Below are 22,269 nucleotides of genomic sequence, written 5' to 3'. Positions count from 1 at the left end.
GAGGCAGGAGAATGGTGTGAACCCGGGAGCGGAGGTTGCAGTGAGCCGAGATTGGGCCACTGCACTCCAGCCTGGGGGACAGAGCGAGACTCCATCTCAAAACAAAAAACAAAAACCAAAAAACAAAAAAAAAACAGCAACAACAACAAAAACAGCGTTGCTTAACTTCAAAAATTTTGTGACTTTTCCAGTTATTTTCTATTAGTAATGTCCAGTGGTCAGGGAGTATACTTAGAGTGATTTTAATTTTTTGAAATTGGTAGAGATTTGCTTGGAATGAATATGCACCTTACAATTGTTGAAGGCAGTGTTTTATTAATATAAAAAAGCTTAATTTGGTTAATAATGTTGCTCATATCTTGTATATCCTTATTTTTCTATTTCTTTGTCTATTGGATATTGGAAACAGTGTGCTTAAATCTCAAACTATGATGGTAGATTGCTTACTTCTTTTATTTCTGTTATATTTGGAAGATATATTAATAGTTTTATGCAAAGAAGCATGCTGGTAAATGTAAAACAACCAACTATTTTTTGAAAGGAAAGGAAACAACCAAGATTTGTAAAATTTGCTGAGATTCATGTGTAAATTCTCACAATATGGTCAATTTCAAGTTACCAACGTGTCATCAGTGAACATTGTTTTAGCAAAAGATGTGTATAATTGACTCCTATGAGTCAGTATGAGCCAGCTCCAGTAAACATTGTTCAAACACATTTAGAATTATTATGTCTTTCTGTTAAAGTAGCCTTTTTATTAATATGAAATGACTCTCTTTTTATCTAGTAATACTTTCTAACTTAATTGATAATTTGCTTGATATTAATACATTAATATCATTCTGACTTTAGTTGATACTTTTCTAGCATGTTGGTTTTTATCATTTACTCTCAGTTTGTATGTACAATTTTATTAAAAGTAATCATCATATATTTGAGTTTTCTTTTATGCTTTTATCCAGTCAGACAATCTTTGCATGTTAAGTGTGGTGATGAATCCATTTACATTTAATGTAATTACTGATACACTTCAGTTTAAGTCTAGCATCTTGCTATTTATTTTTGCCTCATTTTTTCTTTTTTCTTTTCCTGCCTTCTCTTATTTTAATCAAATAATCTTGACTATCTCATTACATCATGTATACTAGTTATTTTATGCATCTCAATATTTTTGGTTTAGTGGCTAACCTAGCAATTACAACAAAACATACTTAAATTATTACAGTTTATCCTAAATTAATATTTTTACCACATCAATACTATGGGGAAAATATCACAACACTTTTATTTGCTTTACCTTTTCCTGACACTTTTCCTATTATTGTTTCATATTATACTCCTGAATTTATTAAAAACACTATTAAACATGGTCATTATTGATTTAAACAGTCTAGGTTCTTTTTCATTTGAGTAAAATATACATAGCATGTTTATCATGTTTCAATAGCTTTTTTATTTACTCATCTATTTATTTTCTTCAGTTCTGCTTATTCCTTTTTGTACTACTTTGCTTATATTTTAGATCAGTTTCCTTCAGCCCAGATAACTTTTTCAGTATTTTTATATAGCTGAGTCTGCTCTTGTCGAATTCTTTCTGCTTTTGTTTGCTTAAGAATGTGTTTGCATGCTCTTTCATTTTTGAAGTATATTTTCACCATTTATAGAGTTCTCTGCTGACTTTTAATTTTCAACACTTTAGTGATGCGAAGACATATATATTCAGACTTCAGTATTTACTTCCACAGACTTGGCTGTTATTTTTACTATTCTCCTGAAAAAAAAAATGTTTCCTCTGTCTGTGATATTGTTTGGCTCTGTGTCCCCACCCAAATCTCATCTTAAATTATAATCTCCATAATCACCACATGTCAAGGGAAGAACTCAGTGGGAGGTGACTGGATCATGGGGATTGTTTGCCCCATGCTGTTCTCATGATAGTGAGTGAGTTCTTATGATATTTAATGGTTCAAGCATCTGGCATTTCCCCAACTTGCACTTCTTTCTCCTGCTACCATGTGAAGAAAGTCCTCTCTTCTTCTTCACCTTCCACCATGATTATAAGTTTCCTGAAGCCTCCCCAACCATGTGAAAGTGTGAGTCAATTAAACTTCTTTTTCTAATGAACTACTCAGTCTCAGGTAATTCTTTATAGCAGTGTAAAATGGACTAATACAGTCAATTGGTACTGAAGTAGTAGGGCACTATTATAAAGATACCTCAAAATGTGGAAGTGACTTTGGAACTGGGTAATGGCCAGAGGTTGGAACAGTTTGGAGGTCTCAAAAGAAGATAGGAAGATGTGGGAAAGCTTGGAACTTCCTAGAGACTTGTTGAATGCTTTAGACCAAAATGCTGATAGTGATCTGGAATATGAAGTCCAGGCTGAGGTGGTCTCAGATGGGGACAAGGAACTTATTGGGAGCTGGAGCAAAGATCATTTAGCAAAGAGATTGGCAACATTTTGCCCCTTCCCTAGAGATCTGTGGAACTTTGAACATTGAGAAAGTTGATCTGAAATTGGAACTTATGTTTAAAAGGGAAGCAGAGCATAAAAGTTTGGAAAATGTGCAGCCTGATGATGCAATAGAAATGAAACCTCAATTTTCTTGGGAGAAATGCAAGCCCACTGGAAAAATCTGTATAACGAATGAGGAGTCAAATGTTAATCACCATGACAAAGGAAAAATGTCTCCAGGGAATGTTAGTGATCTTTAAGGCAGCTTCTCCCATCACAGGCCCAGATGCCTAGGAAAGAAAAATGGTTTTGCAGGCCTGGGCCCCACTGCTGTGTGCAGTCTCAGGACTTGGTGACTTGTATCCTAGCTGCTCCAGTTGCAGCCATGTCTAAAATGGGACAACATACAGCTTGGGCCATTGCTTCAGAGGATGAAAGTCCTAAGCCTTGGCAGCTTCCACATGGTGTTGGTCCTGTGGGTACACAGAATGCTAAACTTCCACCTAGATTCAGAGAATGTGTAGAAATGCTTAGATGTCCAGGCAGAGGTGTGTTGAAAGGGAGGAGGCCTTATGGAGAACCTCTGCTAGCGCAATGAGCAGGGAGAATGTAGGATTGGAGCCCCCAGACAGAGGTCCCACTGGGGCACTACCTAATAGAGCTGTGAGAAGAGGGCCACCGATCCTCCAGACCCTAGAATGGTAGATCCACTGACAGGTTGCACCATGTGCCTAGAAAAGCTACATAGACTCAATGCCAGCAGTGAAAGCAGCCAGAAAGGGGGCCATACCCTGCAAAACCATCGGGGAAGGTCTGCCCAAGGCTGTGGGAGCTCACCTCTTGCATCAGTGTGACCTGAATGTGAGACATGGAATCAAAGGAGATTGTTTTGGAACTTTAAGGTTTAATGACTTCCCTATTGGATTTCCAACTTTCATGGAGATTTTGTCCCCTTTGTTTTAGCCAGTTCATCCCATCTGGGATGGGAGCATTTACCCAATGCCTGTACTCCCATTGTATCTTGAAAATGACTAATTTGCTTTTGATTTTACAAGCTCATATGTGGAAGGAACTTGCCTTGTCTCAGATGAGACTTTGGACATGGACTTTTGAGTTAATGCTGTAGGGAGTTAAGAGTTTGGGGGACTGTTGGGAAGGCATGATTGTGTTTTGAAATGTGAGGGCATGAGATTTGGAAAAGGCAAGGGGCAGAATTATATGGTTAGGCTCTGTGTCCCCACCCAAATCTCATCTTAAATTGTAATCCCGATAATCCCCATGTGTTGAGGAACGGACCCAGTGAGAGGTGATTGGATCATGGGACTGTTTCTCCCATGCTGTTCTCATGATAGTGAGTGAGTTCTCATGAGGTTTGATGGTTTTATAAACATCTGGCATTTCCCCTGTTTGCACTTCTCTCTCCCACCACCCCATGTGAAGAGGTCTGGTCCTTGCTTCCCCTTCCACCATGATTGTAAGTTTCCTGAGGCCTCCCCAGCCATGTGAAACTGTGAGTCAATTATATCTCTTTTATTTATAAATTACCCAGTCTTGGGTATTTCTTTATAACAGTGCAAAGATGGACTAATACAATCTGCTGTTAAGATTTTGCCTTTATCTTTGGTTTTCAGCAGAGTATCAGTATAGGTTTTCTTGGTATATAGCATTTTGGGGGTTTGTTGAAATTTTGATTTTGTGAGTTGATTTCTTTCATCAATTTTGGAAACCTTTGAGCTATTGTTTCTTCAAATATTGCCTATGTTCATTCTCTTCTGTGTTGTTAGAATTCCAATTACACATGTTTTATAACTTTACACCACATTTTTTTTGTACTCTGTTTTGTTTGTTGTTGTTTATACACTTTTGTCTTTCCATACTTCAGTTTGGATATTTTTACATTAAACTTCCTCTAAGTTTAACAAGTTTGTATTGTGCTATGTCCATTTGATTCTTAACACCATCTGACAAGTTGTTATTTCTGATTTTTTATGCAATTTTAAGATAACACTGATTTATTATGAGTCAATTTTATTTTGAATATCTTCTTAAAATTTACATCTACTTTCTATAGTTCCTTTAATGTCCCTAAAATAGCTGTTATAAAGACCTTAACACTAATTCTAACATCTGAATCTGAGTGTCTAGTTCTACTGAATATTTATTTTCTCTTTTTCGTTCACAGCTGTTTTGCTTCTTTATGTATCTTTTAATTTTTATTCAAGATCGTATTTTTAAACAAAAATATGTAATGAGCAAAGTTTATGTAACTTACTCTCACCAACAAGATTGTTTGCTCTTTCTTGAGCCACTCAAAAATTTAACTCAGAGGGACCTGGGTAACACTTTTAGTTTGAGTCAGTTCCACTTCTGGTTTCTAAAGTCTCAAAGATTAAACCTTCTTGGGTTTTTAAAATCTAGAGTCTGGTTGGTTTCTTCTATCCCAAAAGACGAACACACACACACACACAGAGTATATACATATATGTATATATTATACTATATGTGTGTGTGTATATATATTAGACTTTTGAGATAGAAGAAGCCAACACATATATATTATGTATGTGAGCATATGATATATATATAATAGTTGTTTATATATGTTTGCTTTTCTGCTGTTTTGACATCTGCTCTTATATATATAATCTTAAATGCTCATATATATATGAAACAGCAGAAAAGCAAACATATATATAAAGAACTTTTATTGTATATAAATAATACATGTGTATATACGTATGTATATACATAAATACATATATGTATACAGCTTTTCTGCTGTTTTGACAACTGCTCTTAAATATCACCCAGAGTGACTTTCAAATATGGCATATTTTGATGAGAATGCTAGCTGTGTATTTGAGTCAGATCCCTTTTCTTATTGAGACTTTTTTTCTGTGAGACAATGGGAAAGTCAGTCTTCTTGTCAGAAGCTACCTAGACTGTAGCAAAGCAACCTGATTTGGCAAAGTTTCAGAATTTTTCATGCTAGATATAACCTCCTTATGTTTGGTTCTTTCTTACCTCGTTACCATTCTTCCATTCAGAGGAAGGATCTTCAATCCATATCCAGAGTTGACAAACATAACCAGGTAAAAAATGGCCAGAGACCCTATATTTACTTGAAACAGGTCCTTCCTACTTGGATTTTGTTCATTTACTCCTCTTTGCTCCCACAACTTTGAGTGTACACATGCACACACAATTTGTTGTTGTTCCAATCTGGAGTAGAAACGTTGTTCTTTTCCATCCTATTCTATCTTATTTGGAGAGCTCATATAATTTTGTATTAACTTATCATGCTTCATTTTTGTAAATAGAATTTTTCTACCTGTAATTCATATTTTACATCTCTTTGACTATTTATTAAATAACTGGCTTCCCTACTAGAATGGAAATGCTTTGAGAACAGATAACTTGTTTCTTCATTGTTTTTGCTTTACAACTTACAATAGTGCTCAATAAATATTTCCCAAATTAATAGAAGAATAGTAGAATGCTCTCCAGCAATTAAGAGTAGTATAACAAAATATATCTATTGCTTTGCAAAGTTTTTAAGGTATTCTTCCACAGTAAACATTCTTATAAAATTATGTAGATACAAGTTTTATAAGGTGAAAGGTATACTTACAGTACATGCATAAAATGTATGTTTACTCCATAGATATGGGAGTAGGAGAGAGAGAAGAAAATTTAGGTAGGTCTGTAACTGTCTAGACATTTTTAAAAGCAACAATTACCCAAACATACTGTACATTTAAATAGATACTTTATGCACTTATTTTGTTTTTATTTTTTTTTAGATTGCAAGGAACTTCCTCCAAGAAAAAATACAGAAATTCTGACAGGTTCCTGGCCTGACCATACATATCCAGAAGGCACTCAGGCTACCTATAAATGCCGCCCTGGATATAGATCTCTTGGAAATATAGTAATGGTATGCAGGAAGGGAGAATGGGTTGCTCTTAATCCATTAAGGAAATGTCAGAGTAAGTACTTCATACATTTGTGAAATTTATGAAAACTTTTGGTTGTAAAAATACTTAAGATTTAATATTATAGCAATTATGGCTGAATTATATCACTGTTGCTGCTCAAATACAAAATAATACATCATACATCTTTTTTTTTTTTTTTTTTTTTTTGAGATGGAGTCTGGCTCTGTCACTTAGGCTGGAGTGCAGTGGTGCAATTTTGAGATGGAGTCTCCCTCTATTGCCAGGCTGGAGTGCAGTGGCGCTATCTCGGCTCACTGCAACCTCTGCCTCCCTGGTTCAAGCAATTCTCCTGCCTCAACATCCCGAGTAGCTATGACTATTGGCACGTGCCACCACACCTGGCTAATTTTTGTGTTTTTAGTAGAGATGGGGTTTCACTATGCTGGACAGGCTGATCTCGAACTCCTGGCTTCGTGATCCACTCACCTTGACCTCCCAAGGTGCTGGGATTACAGGTGTGAGCCACTGTGCCCAGCCAATACATCATCATTTTCAAAAAGGGGTGGTCTTCCTCCAAAATTAAAAAAGCAAGCATATAGTTTAAGTTCAATTATGAAATAATAGCTCTACTATATTTAATTTTCCTTGTATTCAATCTGTCTTCTTATATAATATCAAATATACTTGTACCCCCACTCCTACATAAAATATATTCCTTGTTATTACATACTAATTTATAACTTTTTTTGTTTTCATTTTAGAAAGGCCCTGTGGACATCCTGGAGATACTCCCTTTGGTTATTTTAGCCTCATAGGAGGAAATGTGTTTGAATATGGTGTAAAAGCTGTGTATACATGTAATGAGGGGTATGTAGTCCATACAAAAAGAGGTTTATAATTAAGATAGTAAATAGGAACTGTACTAGTTTATATATTTTAAGGTTATTATATTTTTCTATGGACATTTTAAAATGTAACATGCAAGTACCTGAAAATTTAACTATGATGAAAATAATTAAATCTGGATAACATATTTTCTCCTTAACATTGAAAAATTTAAATGAAGTATAACTTCTCTGGTAGAGTATAATTATAGGAGAGTGGGAAAACAGTATGCACATATATAAGTATTCACCCAACAAGTCTTCATGACATTCTATTTTGTGCAGAGTATCATGGGAGTTCAATGTGTCAGGAACAATAGGAATTGAAACCAATTTATATTGTATGATAACTGTTTTGACAGATTTTATAAAATTTAAGGAAAGCAAGACTTTTACCTGCTTATAAGTTTTATTTACAACTAATGTTACTTAATGTCCCAGGTCTGCAAATTATTCTTACCACATGGACTAAAAATACTACTCTTTCAGAATCATTGACTCTGCTCCTTCTAACCAACTGCTGGGTTTTCATTGCCAAAATCATCACTGTGTATCCTCAGTGTTTCAGTGTCCTTTTATCCCCCTTATTCTCCGCTAGATCAAAAATTATTTTGAAGAAAAATCTATATATGGGAAAACTAGGATTAGATCACTATGATCTTATACTTCATAAATATAAATGTAACCAAATATTACAAATGGAATAACATCATTCTTTCCTCATTTTTTTTTCTTAATTCGAAGCAATAAAATATAATAGCTTAAAACTCAATCACTGGAGTAAGCCTGCCTTTCAAAACTCTTCCACTTAACATTTATGGGTATTTAAAAAAATGTCTCTTCACTACCATTTCCTTTCCTACAAAACAGACACATTTCATGTGCTTCATGGATTGGTAGGAAAAATAAATAAGACACACATCTGCATCCCTTAGAAGAGACCTTGAGATATTGTAGATACCAAATAAGTATTATTTCTTATGAATTTATTCTCTCCTTAGTCACTACCTCAGGGAGGATTTTCAAATACATTTTTAGCCCTTCAATCATTACTGCTTATCTTATCACACATAACCAAATAGGTTGTAATTTCCTGGGGCTGAATTTTTTAATTTGCTACCTTCGTCACCTCTGAAATATTTGTTTTATCACAGACTTGTGTCCTCTCTTTAAGTTCAGCACTTGATTTGGCTAAGGAGATAAAAATGCATAGATCTGAAGCCTCTAGCAATGATTGCACATTTTGTACATGCCCCAGGGAGCTCATATTCAAATAGAGCATTTTTAGATTCAAAGGGCAGGCTTCATGGGTTATTAAAATTACTTAAGTTCAACATTAGATGGATTGGATAAGCAGATTTGATTCACTGGGTATTCTCTGGAAAAAAGGTCTAGGATAGAGATGGGGAGATGGAGGCAAGTGCTGAAATTAAATCACACACTAACAACTTTTTGCTGGCACTATCTTAAATTATGTAGAAAGCCTAAGGTGTTTAGAAAATATCAGAATCGTGGAGGACAGAAATATGGTCTAAGACTGGAGGAGAGGGAAACATAATGTTAGCTGTTGGTTACTATGATATTTTTAGCTTTTGTTTTGGTGATAGTTCATGGAGCTTACTATATTATTGAATTTAACTAATTAGATAATTCAATGAAAAATAAGGACACTTTGTATGAAACAATAATGAGTTTGTCATGAACCAAAGGTTATGATTATTTTCAGTCCATGCACCAAGGAGAGAAAGATAAAGGGAGATAGAGATTAAGAAAGAGAGAAACTTAAGAAATCTAAGAAAGTGAAGGAGGAAGAGAAGGAGGAAGGGAAGACAAGAAACAAGAAAATGTATATGCTGTTCATTTTCCTTATTATGGAGTTTCTTAACACTCAGAATGGCATTGAATTTAAAACTGCATATAAACACACATTATCTCAACACTGTTATTTTTGGGTTTTCAGGTATCAATTGCTAGGTGAGATTAATTACCGTGAATGTGACACAGATGGATGGACCAATGATATTCCTATATGTGAAGGTAGACATAAAATGTATTTACAAGTATATCAAAATACCTTAAATAATCTAAGATTTTTTAAAATGTCTTACATTGAAATATCTTAAAGTCTCTAATTAAATATTTTTATTTATTTATTTTTGTTTCTCATATAATGTAGAGTGGGAATCTAGTCATTTTATGACTATATTCTTGGTGTTTCAAAAGCCAAATATGAATGCAACCTGATCTAATCTAATAATTGAAGTATTAGACATTAGAGAATCTAAAACTCATTTTTATTTCCTTTTGGATTTTAATGGCTAGAAATGCATATAAGCATCATTAGCTATGCTTCATTAGCTATGCTTCATTAGCTATGCTAATGAAGACCAGAATTTTACCTTTATTAATGAAGAGGCACTCACCCAATAACCACCCAAATGCAGGGATCTATGGTAACAGCTGAAGTGGAGAACATGACTGAGACCTCCCACCAAGGGAGGTTGCCTGTGAACTTACCTTTACCAAAAAGAGGAATAAACTAAGGGCGAGCTCTGTTATTTCTTACTGTTCTGTAAAGCAAACAGTGAAAATGAGAAAACGTAGATTCTGTTTTCATGCTGTGAGCTAATAATTCAAATCCCTAGTCATTATGGAAATAAAAGAAATCAATCAGAGTAGTATTTCCTAATTCCACAGTAAGTAGTAAGTGGAGAGAGATACAGAAGAAGTGTGATAATCATTCAAAAATTCTGTCAACTACAGAAAAGAATGGAAGATATTTTTCATCTATGAAGATGAGAGGAAGAACATTAATGTTCTAGAGAACATCTACATTGAAATCACCTGGGATGCTTGTTAAAAATTAAAATCTTTGGTTACTAAAAAATGCCCTACTGAATCAGTATCTTTGGCGTGAGCATACAGGAAGATATCCCTAAAACTTTTATTTTAACAGGCATCCTGAGTCATTCGATAGTACGATAAAGTTTGACCACAATCTTAGAGAAATTGGAAAATATTAAGTAGAATCAAAAGAAGTACTCAAATTATTTTGAACACTGAAGTCGAAGAGGATGGAAAATTAAGGATGATTTCTCTATTGAAGTTAATGTCATAACGTTTGCTTTTATATCTTTTAGGCATGCGGTGTTATATTATGCTGGGGCATAAATTAAAATGTTGTATTTAATTATCTCAAGCTTTATATTTCTTAATTATTTAAAAATATTTGTTTGTTACTACAAAAATGCAAGCTAGCATTGAAAGTAGTAATTTTCATTGTCCACTCCCATAGAAAAGAATCAGGAATAAACATTCCATTTGCTTGTTTCTTAGAAACATGTATCTCTAGCAAACAGGTATATCAAATGCTTCTAAAAATAATTTAAGTACATTCCTCCAATCTTATCCTGAGGATGATTTTATGCATACACATATTTTTCACAATAAACTTTTGAAATTCTGTTAGAAAACATTGTATGTATTTTCTTCAGTTGTGAAGTGTTTACCAGTGAAACCACCAGAGAATGGAAGAATTATCAGTGGTGCAATGGAACCAGATCGGGAATACCATTTTGGACAAGTAGTACGGTTTGCATGTGACTCAGGCTACAAGATTGAAGGAGATAACGAAATGCATTGTTCAGAAGATGGTGTTTGGAGTAAAGAGAAACCAAAGTGTGTGGGTAAGATACACTTACTCTTTTAGTATTTTTAGCTTTTCAAATGTAAATATACATTTAAAACATCATTCATTCTAAGGAGTATCAGCAATATTAACAATAGCTAATGTTTATTGAGCACTTACTATCTACCTGTAATTGAGCTAAGTTCTTTGCATGCATCATTTCATTTTACCTTTCAAAAAAATTCCATGATTTATTTACTCATCACTTTTATTTTATAATTGAGGAGACTGGTGCAAAGAAGTTAAATACATGCCCTGGATTATCATGGCATAAAGAGTCAAGTTAGGATTTAAATGTAGGTTATCTGACACCAGAGTCCATGCTTTAACCATAACTCCATTGTAGTTGCCTCTTAGGCTGAAAGAGAATGCTGAGCATTTTTGCTGCAAGTTGTAAGACCTCTGGAATAGACATTTGTTTTTAATTTTGAAAGCCATAGATTCATTATGTATTTCCAGAGATACATTAAAATGACATTCATTTTTGAATAACACTTCTGGGAAGCAGACCTGTTTTATATTTGTACTGCAAGTTTACTATAAGTGTTGCTGAAATGAACAGAATCCACTAAATAAATCATTGCCTCTTAAAAGAAGTTTTATAGTAAACTGTAAGCCAGAATATTTTTAGTCATAATACTGCCAACTTGTGCATCATGACCAATCAATGATTTTGACTGCTGTGGTAAAAATCGTGGTTGATTTGTTTAGTAGTACCATAGTGCAAGTTCATTTTACCAATAAATGTTTGGCAGAAGTTTCTGTTATATTTATATTTTAATATTATCTAAAATCTCTAAATTATTTTTACTTTTAAAGTCTTTTCTATCTTATAGTTAGATACAGAGAAAAGAATTTCTCTTCTTAAGAACTCTTTCTAACAACAATAGTTCTTTATGTTAAAAACTAATATTTTTATTCAGCATAGCAAATATCATGTACTTTAGAAGTACATGGACGGAATTTACATCCTTACAACTAGATTCTTGTGGTTAGTGAAACCTTCCTGGAATGGCTGATGCCTATGATTAAGTCTTAAAGAAAAAAATGAGATTTGGTAGATGAAAATGAGAGCAAAAGCATACCAGAGTTCAGGGAAAGGGAAGTGGAAGGGCAGTAAGGTTTTAAGGAGCATGAAGCACCACTGATTCTTGTCCATTGTTCCTAGGCACCTTAGTGTAGAATGCAAGTAGGGAATGAGTCAGTGATAAATAGAAGGTGGGCCAATACAGAGTGCTGCATGCACCATGCTGAAGAACACGCCTTTTATTCAGACTGGTTTGGGAATCAATGAAGGATTTCAAGTGGAGTTACGATGTGTCTACTTGAGAGGTCATTAAGCTACACACAAGGAAAATGGATTAGAAAATGGGAGAACAGAGTTTGGGAAACTACTTATGATTGGCATAATTCCAGGTAAAAATATTTGAGAGAAGTGTGTATAAAAGATGATGGCCTTTTTTTTTTTTTTTTTTTCCTGAGGAAATCTTGGCTAAATGGTGATGACACAAAAACAGGTCAGTTACTTTTCAGAGATATAATGACAATGAGTTAAATCAATGTCTTTGACAAAGAGTCCTGTTGATAATTGCTGTCTTATCAATAATTTGAAGATGTGTTATTTTTTGCAGGTCATTCAGTGAAAACATCACAAAACTATATTTATGGTCAATTTTATATATACACTTGATGAATGTTACTGGTCACTATTTATTTCAAGAAGGCTAATTTGTCCTGAAACTAAATAAAATTAGAAGAATAATTTTAATCAAAATTTTAACTTTCTTCAGATAAATCATTTATTAAGTGGTCAAGTCAAAACAGAACTTTTGTTTGGTTGACTGATTTACCTGATGGAAACATTTCTGTTTTCATATAATTATGTCCTGGTCACAGTCCTTTAATTTGCAATAAACATTTTGGAATTTAATCCCTTCTATTTAGAAATTTCATGCAAATCCCCAGATGTTATACATGGATCTCCTATATCTCAGAAGATTATTTATAAGGAGAATGAACGATTTCAATATAAATGTAACATGGGTTATGAATACAGTGAAAGAGGAGATTCTGTATGCACTGAATCTGGATGGCATCCGTTGCCTTCATGTGAAGGTAATGTTACATTTATTTTCTGGATCTATACAAATTTATCACATATTTTAATTAATTCTTTTAATAAAGCCACTTATTTTAATCAAGAATAGAGTGCTAATTTATGTAAATAAACTATTATTAAAAATACATAGAATTTTCTGTGTTCAAGGTTCATTTTGAGAACACTTCATACGATACACACACTCTGAAAACAGACATAAACAGGGCCAGAAGAGTTCAGTAGCTTATTAAGTCATTGATTTATAATCAAAAATCATGTCTGGAGTAGAGCCAGGACAATAATAGACTTCCTAATTCTCAGTAACATACAACTCTCAAACAAGTAGATTGCTCTACTAATGCCCAGAATTTATTTAAATTATATTAATATTTTAAAATACTTTAAAAGTAACTTGTATTACTAACAGGTGAGGAAACTCTCAACTGACAATGGAATTAAGTGGAAGGAAATGAATGTTTTGGTTAACAACAGGCTCAGTATGACTCAACAGTGATAATGGTGCTGGAAAATGGAAAAACCAAAAAAAACCAAACAAACAAACCCCAAACTCTCTTAAGTTTCGTTATGGAGGGATATTATACAGAGCCAAAGAGTTCATTTCAACTGTGCTCTTTGCCCACCAAAAAGTATATCTGGAATAGAGTGTTCTACTTAACCCACTTCATTTTAAAAGGGAAAGTTTCAAACTATCATAGCCAAGAAGAGAGAATATAGACAGTGGCGGACTTTAAGAAATTATGCCATAAGAAGTACAGTAAGAAGCTATAGCTATAGTGTGGTGATAACTGTTTTGAGGTATTTTCAAACATTTATAAAATGAGTGAGTTTGCTTTTGATGAGGACTCCTACAATGAGTGAAACGAGGAACAGTGTTACCACATATGGTCCAGAAATCTAAACGGGTGATACTGCCATACTGTGAGAGAAAGAAGAGTTGAACTCTTAAGAGCCCTCTGAACTTTAAATCCCGTGATTCATAAATACATGTTTAAACTGTGCTTTAGTAATCCTCTTTTATAAAAAGAATAGTTAATTTTGGGTTAATTTTATACACTAAAAATTTTTGGTTTGAGCTCACAAGTGTCTCCTTGGAAAACATATTTTTCTTCACAATTGCGTGATCTCTACTTTTAGGCACTGTTAAGAACATATTTTAGAAAAAAAAAAAGAACACGAGACAGTAATAACCCACATCAAATCTATGTTTGGCTAATGGTGTGTGGGGTCCAACTATTTGTCTTCATGGCATTCATAGTTCCTAAGCAAAGGAAGTGCATGCACAAGTCCTTTGGCATTAACTTCTACCTGAAGTATATTACTTCCAGAACCCCTCTCAAATCTACAGTGAATTTATCGAATTTATTGATCCAGTAATCAAAATGTAACTTATAAACCACTTATTTAACATCAGAGCCTTGCTGTGTATTGAAGATAAACATTACAATAAACCACCATTTCAGCTTTCAATGAATTCAAAATAAGACTCTGGGAATTTAGTTTTATTTGAACATGTAACTCTGTAGCATGACTACCCCCTTGTAGTCATCTGATCATTTCACCTCTTTTACTTGTTCACTTTGCTACCTACTTAAAAGTCTTCCTTAGCACATATTTGTTTTCACAATGAGAAATTCATCTGTTTTTCCCAAATGTGTTACTGCATTTCTATTCTTGCTTCTCTTGAACACTGATTGATTCACACACACACACACACATACACACACACACACACAAACCAAAGACTCTATATTTATAAAGCATTTTTCTTTTATATATTTTTTTCCATTTCTCAGTCACAAATACAAGTAAAACCTGAATATTCAAGGCTATGCTTGAGGGTCCTGCTTTCTTTAGGAAAAAAGATACCAAGAGAAGGCACTGGGATTGAGTACTCCTTTTCAGAAGACAGTTCACTAATAATCAATATAAATAAGGGAAAATTCATCCCAAGTTAGTTAAGCATACACTGTCTCACCATGTTTTATTTTATTGAAATATATTTTACACTGATTAGATATAGAGAAGTCTTTCTTAATAAAAGAATTCCACTCTTTGTATGCCAATATAGCATAAACATGACTATTTTCTTGGTACAAAGCAAAGATCTACTTTCTGATATAAGATGAATTCAAAATCTATACACATCATTTTCTCCGAAATCAGGTAACTTCAAACTCTCTTTGTTGCTTCTAAATCTATAAGAAGTTTGGAACTAAATAATAAGATAACACTAAAGTAAAATAATCTACTTAAATTTTAAATACTTAAGTTTTCTTCAATCTGGTCTATGGCACATACATGTCAGAGGACTGATTGAATTGTCAAAACTTTGGTCTCTGTGTCCAATAGGAACAATCTGTAACAGAAAGTTATTTACAGAAACAATCAAAGGTACCAAGAACTGTTAAATTAAACCTATCTTTGATCCAAATCTATTTCTTCCCTGTACAGATTGGATTTTCTATTGGTTCAAAACACAGAGCGCTAACCTTGAATTAGTATTCTAACTTCGAATGACTAATGCTTGTTTCCAATAGTAGGAAAATATGGATAATCTCAAATATTATTTTAGATAAAGGTACAGGTTTGAACAATGTTTTAATAACATGATTTATTTTAAAAATGATTGTGAGTATAAGAAATTAAGGTTTATCACAGGATTTATGTCTACTGCTCGAGCATAATCACCAGAAGTCCTTCTATTCTTAATTAACAAAATTGTTCCATCTTATTTTATTGATTTCTTAGTTAAACTCTTGTTTTTTGTATCTCATAGCTTTTGACTTCAAAAATTGGTATTAAACTGAGCTATATCATAAGGAAAAATAATTGAAGATACATAAACTGAACTTTAATGAGTATATGAAAATATGATAGAGAAGAATGAAGTGACAGAGTAAAAAAGGAAAAAGGAATACATTTAAGACTCATTTGAAGTTAGTGTCAACATCAAACACTGAAGACATATTTTACATAAAATAGTAAAATTTTAAAATAGTAAAACTTTAAAACTTGTATACTAAGTCACATACATATTATTTCTCACATTATTATTGCTAATCTAGATATATTATCCTGTTAGCTATAGAGATATATTAAAGTTTATTCTGCAGAATGAAGTATAAACTTAGGAGCTGAATGGACACAGTGGAAGTATGGTATTGAGAAGAGGAAATATGTAATGAATAATTAAAACTTTATAAAATTTTATGTTTGACTAAATATACAAGTTATAAGAAAGGAATGGTGGTAGTATAGAGAAGAAGTAGGAAAATGGCAGGAGATGAGATGTGACAAGTAGGCAGGGCCTAAAAATTAAGTAAAGTAGAAGACGAGAAGCAAAAAATACAAAGTAAAGGAAAATAATGAAATATAAAAGAAAAGCATCACTTAGACAAAGACAAGGAGAAGCAGGAGAACATAAATATATGAGGTAATGGAGAACACCAAAAAGTCCATAATCAACAGAGTCAAATATTACAGAGTTTTATCTGTTCAGTTCAATAAATAATTAGGAAGCCCATAGTATATACCAGTGACTAGAATATGTGAAATGCAAAGCATTTCTGAATTTGGACATTGGAGCTCATTGGTAGCTTTTATCAGAGCAATGACAACAAAAGAGAGGTGTCAGAAACTAGGCAGTAGTGAGTTGAAGAATAAATGTGAGACTGGAAAGTGGAGATAGCAATTACAAAATGGTATTTTAAGGATTTTGGTTTTGAAGGGGTGGGGAAATGTAGTACATTAGCTAAATTTGAACAAAGTGTTGAGAGAAGGGATTCAAACTGCAAAAGCTTCCATATCAATTTAAGAGCATGGTTGATAAGGTAAGAAAGAAGAAAGGAATAAACTATGGTTTAAATACAGGGGAAAATGAAAGAATTAAAGCTAACCTGAATTTGAAAGCAACACCTTACCATTGAAGACTAAACAAAATACTTAAATCAGTATAGATACAGATAATGTTGAGGAATGCTGGAAAGAAGTATAGGGAACTCACTACTGGTGGTCTCAATTGTTTTGTGTGAATGGAGACTTATTATCTGTTGATGAAGAGGCAATTGTTTCAGGTGACTTGAGAAAAGTGAGGAGACTATGGATCATTTACTGTGGGAAATCAAATAGTAAATAAATTGGGGGTATATAAAGTGATTTCAAGCAATGCTGAATGTCCACCACAGCTTTTTAGTGCAAAATAAAATATGACTCCAATATAAGTGGTCATATAGCTTTTCTACAATACTTAAAATGCATAGTATTTTATTTTAAAAGGAATATTGCAAATGGATCCAATATTGAGATATAGCAGAGTTAATGGAAAGGAATGAGAAGATGCTTTATAGATTAGGACACACTGGGCCAAAGGATGGCAAACTATAGGCGGCAGGTAAAATACAACTTGCCCCCTTTGTGTAAACAAAGTTTTATTGAAACACTGCCATGTTCATTTGTTTATGTATTGTCTATCACTACTTTTGTACTGTAATGGCAGAGTTGAGTTGTTGCAGCAGAGACCTTTTATCTGGCCCTTTACAGAAAAGGTTTTCCAAACCCTCTGCTATTTTATCCTATTATAGTAAGAAAAATGTAATGCAATATCTCAGTGTTTAAGATATTAAGGCTAAAGTTTATTTCCATTCATGTTCACTTTCAATGTAGATCAGAAGGGACTTTACTCATTGTATTAATTGTAAGAATCAGGTGACAGAAACACCATTTTTTTCATGTCCTTCTTTACTCACGGTGTCATTGGGAAAGAGAAAATAAAAATTAACACAATGGCTTTTAAAACTTCTCTCTAAAGTGAAAGATACTACTTCCGCTTTTATTATAGTCTCTTATGCAATCGCATGGCCACAGTTACTTCAAAGAGAAAGGGTTGTGCAGTCCTATCAATTGTCCAAAAAAAAGAAATCCTGAATATTCGTAAACAATCCTTATGAGAACCACAGAAACCAAAGAATAGAAGGAAAATGAAAGTAAGAATTGAAGTTATATGTAATGAGATCATTGCCAGTTATGGAAAGTCATGAAGTATGGAATGACTTTGGAGAAGAAGGGATTAAGAGCCCAGGAGGTACAAATATGTCAGATGACAATATAGTGAAGGAAAAAATAAGTGACGTACCAGAAAGGATACTATGATATGTTCATTTTAATGCCATTTTGTATTATGCTAAGGACAAATAAATAACACCTACTTTTAAATGTTTGTATAAATGATGAATTTTAATGGATATTTCTACATTATCCACACATCCATTTTCTTTTCAGAAAAAACATGTAATGTTCCTTATATTCCAAATGGTGTCTACTCACCTTTAAGGATTAAACACAGAACTGGAGATGAAATCAGGTACCAGTGTATAAATGGTTTTTATCCTGCAACCCGGGGAAATATAGCAAAATGCACAAGCACTGGCTGGATACCTGCTCCAAGATGTTCCTGTAAGTTCCATTCATATCTTGACCCGTTTCTTAATTCTGAAATTTCTTTTAAATGCATAAAAATGGGGACTCAATAAAACCAAATATTTGTCTTATTGTGTATATAAAGTAAGGTTGTTGGAAGTATTCCTTAGTTTTCGAAGTTGCCAAAACTCAATTTTTTCGCTACTCAAAATTAAATGTGTATGTGTTTTATGAATGTATGTTACCCTTATTAATAAATTCTTCCAATATCTGAATTAAAATACCAGATAAAAATAATGTCATCTAACACATACTATATTAGTTATTTAATGCATTGTAACAAAATACCCCAGAAATATATTTACTTAAAACAACTAACCTTTATTATCTTACAGTTTCTATCGGTCAAGAATCTGAAAATGGCTTATATACGTAGTTGAGAATCAGACTGTCTTCTTGTGTTGCAACCAGGATCATGGCCCAGGCCACAGTAATGGGAACTGCTACACACTTTTAAACAACCAGGTCTCATGAGACCTCACTTACCATCATGAAAACAGCAAGGGGGAGATCCACCCCCATGATCAAATCACCTTCCTCAACATTGGAAATTAGAATTCAACATGAGATACATGTGGGGACACAGAACCAAACCATATCAATTATCTACTCACACACCGTTAACTACAGTCATATCTATTTTTTCGAAGTGAGACACTAAGTCCTGCATATATCCAAGGGGAGAGAAATTAGGCACCACTATTTGGAGGAAGGAGTGTTGAAGGACTCCAAGTCTTAGTCATTTCCTAGTGTTGGAGGTAATTTCCTAAAACCATTACATGTAGCAAAATACCACTCAAGCCAACAGAGTATTTTATTTCTGGGATGCTCCTTTACCCCCTTTTAATATTTTTCCTATCTCTACAATCAAATTTATTTTCTTTCTATCTAGCAGTACATAGACAAGATGTACCACACTTAAACTATATATTCCATGAAAGAAAAATACGATACAAATGATTGATCAATGACTTCAACTCTAATTCCTGGCATAATTCCAGTCCCTAAGAGAGGAAGCTATTATCAGTATGAAACAGATTTCAATGTGCATAAGAATTATAAGGAAAATATTTAATGATTTTATGGTTGGCTTATACAATGTAGTTCAGCCCAAATGTATCTAAACCTAGATCCAACTATATTTGGATTTCAGTTATTAATGTTCAACAATGAACCATTTGGAGTTCTCATGGACAAGATAGAGAAGTTGATCAGTTATATGGTTTATCAGTTTGTAATTTCATTAAATAAGCCGTATCTAATTATCAGATGCAAGACTTTATTCTCAGGCCTGCTTCATTACTCACTGTGTCATTGAACACTTTAATGATTTAGGGGAAGGGCAGTACAAATTAACAATTGGAATGATACAGGCGATGATAATGAATCTGCAATAGGGCAGATTCAGCATTCAAAGAGAATCTTATGTTCTAAGCTGAATCTAATAAGATGAAATTTAACAATGTTGATTCTAAGATCCTGGGCCTGGGTCAAATAAATTACAGTATTAATATATTAGCAGTAGTTATAAAAATTAGTGAATATTTTTATCAATTTCAAGATCTGTCTGAGCCAACTTTATGATGGAAGCACCATAAATGCTGTGAAACCAAAAACTACATTTGCAGAAGGGTAACAAGTGAAATGAGGCTATTTGAAGTCCTTCTATTCTCAGTCCTGATGAGACCCTCTGTGGGTACTAATATTTGCTTCAAGGAATCAATTTGTAAAATGGATAAAAACAGATGTAAATGTGACAAAATTAGAGAATAGCTAAATAGCTCGAGCCTGTGGTAATGATATATGTTTTTAATTATACCTCCTTTTTATTCCTTTTGGAAAGAAATCTCAGTGGATAATTTTATTTTATGACATTCTGGGAAAACCCGTAATAAGATGGATACTCATACTTGTTTTGAAATCAACCACAAGCTTTCAAATCTCTGCTCTACCATTTAATGTGAAATTCAATTGAAATCTTTAAGACACAGTTCCTGCAAATCTAAGACTCAAGCTTTCCCAATGCAGAATTATTGTTAAGCAAAGTCCAATAGTAAATAGAAACCATTCCAAATCTTTAAAAAGTGATGGGGAAAAATGTAGAATGTTACTTAAAAGAGATAAGACTAAGTAAATGTTTTAATTTCAACACTGGGAGCTTCCAATAAATAGGGAAAAAAATCTATCAATTACAAGATATGTGGATTGCAGGCCAAGAAACTATACTGAAAGAAGTATCATTCACTAGTCTTTGTTAGAGAAAGACACTTAGGATATACAATTATTCAGTTTATAATCCACATAATAAATATTTGTAGAAACTACATGAAAATTTCTCTAATCAAATACCAAAGAAAATAAATCACTGAATTTAAGAAAGAGGGAGATGAAAAAGAATATTTATATGAGTGTGTGTGTGTGTATGTGTGTATTGAAATTCTTTTTAACCTATTGCATAAGGTTTATTAAAACTGAATCAACTTTCATGGAAAACATTAATACCATTTTGTTATTGAAAGTGCTAGATGGTCGTAAATAATCTCATGAAAAGAGCAAATTTTCTGAAAAATATATAAACCTGTTAATATGATAAGCAAGATAGCACTCAAATGTATTTGTCAAAATAAATATATAGTAACTCGGTAAAATGTAATTATATTGTACCTTACTTAAACATAGTTTATGACATTAAAATTATTTTGCTGTCCAATTAAAATTGGGAATAAACAAAAAATGTTCATCAAAAGCTTAACTATTTGGATATGAAGAAATATTTCTAGTCTGTTTCTCTGGTTAAATAAAGACTGGAGAATTTGGCTCAATGAATTGTTTGAGGCATGAATTAACTATGTTATTTTTCTGTGTGGCATCATCAAGGAAAAATTTTTGTGTTTCTGTATATTTTTACATTGTCTTAAATAAATAGGAAAGCGCCTTATTTATTTATTTATTTAGATTTTTCGAGATGGAGTCTCGCTCTGTAACCCATGCTGGAGTGCAATGACACAATCTCGATTCACTACGACCTCTGCCTCCTGGATTCAAGCGATTCTCCTGCCTCTGCCTTCTAAGTAGCTGGAATTACAGGGGCGCACCACCAGACTGGGCTAATTTTTTTTTTTGCATTTTTAGTAGAGACAGGGTTTCATCATGTTGGCCCGACTGGTCTCAAACTCCTTACCTCAAGAGATCTGCCTGTTTGAGCCTTCCAAACTGCTGGGATCACAGGTGTGAGTCACTGCGCCCAGCCCATGAATTCAATCTAAAACAAATAAAAACCTTAAATCCCTCAAAATACTACCTCCTTACATTGAGTTGTTCTGAGAAGAAAATGCAGGACTCTTGTTTACTGAAGAGAATAGAAAAAAAAGAAGAAATACATGAGCTAAGCAGTAACACTGACATATTTCTCAATCGAAAACCTTGTTTAATTAGCCAGAGATAAGGTATGTGTATTTAAGGGAAATACATTAAATAGGTCTGTACATTTTTCTTTCTGGAGCGCCTTCATACAAATTTACGCATCATATGATCCACAGACATAATTTCATGTTCATTAACAAAGACCCTCTCATCACATATCTCAGTCATCAGTTCTATCATTTGTTTTGACCTAGAAACCCTAATGGAATGTGTAATTATACTAAGAAGAGAATATAATTCAGTGATAAAAATTTATCTCTAATATGATTATTTGTTACAGTAAAACT

At 33.3% G+C, this 22,269-nt stretch overlaps 1 protein-coding gene across 4 annotated transcripts in view; it reads left to right on the top strand.

Moving 5' to 3' along the window:
- The window catches only part of CFH (complement factor H), a 113,716-nt gene that overhangs the window by 14,427 nt on the left and 77,020 nt on the right, over positions 1-22,269 (top strand). For all 4 annotated transcript variants that reach the window (XM_050782512.1, XM_050782513.1, XM_050782514.1 and 1 more), the window contains exons 2-7: positions 6,259-6,444; positions 7,155-7,260; positions 9,238-9,314; positions 10,772-10,963; positions 12,910-13,080; positions 18,362-18,535. In XM_050782512.1, the coding sequence (XP_050638469.1) occupies positions 6,259-6,444; positions 7,155-7,260; positions 9,238-9,314; positions 10,772-10,963; positions 12,910-13,080; positions 18,362-18,535 (906 nt within the window). The remainder of the gene's footprint in view (positions 1-6,258; positions 6,445-7,154; positions 7,261-9,237; positions 9,315-10,771; positions 10,964-12,909; positions 13,081-18,361; positions 18,536-22,269) is intronic.

This window comes from Macaca thibetana, chromosome 1, assembly GCF_024542745.1.
Source record: "Macaca thibetana thibetana isolate TM-01 chromosome 1, ASM2454274v1, whole genome shotgun sequence".
Taxonomy (NCBI): Eukaryota; Metazoa; Chordata; class Mammalia; order Primates; family Cercopithecidae; genus Macaca; species Macaca thibetana.
Note: the sequence above shows the minus strand (reverse complement) of the source record. Positions and strands in the feature narration are given on the sequence as shown.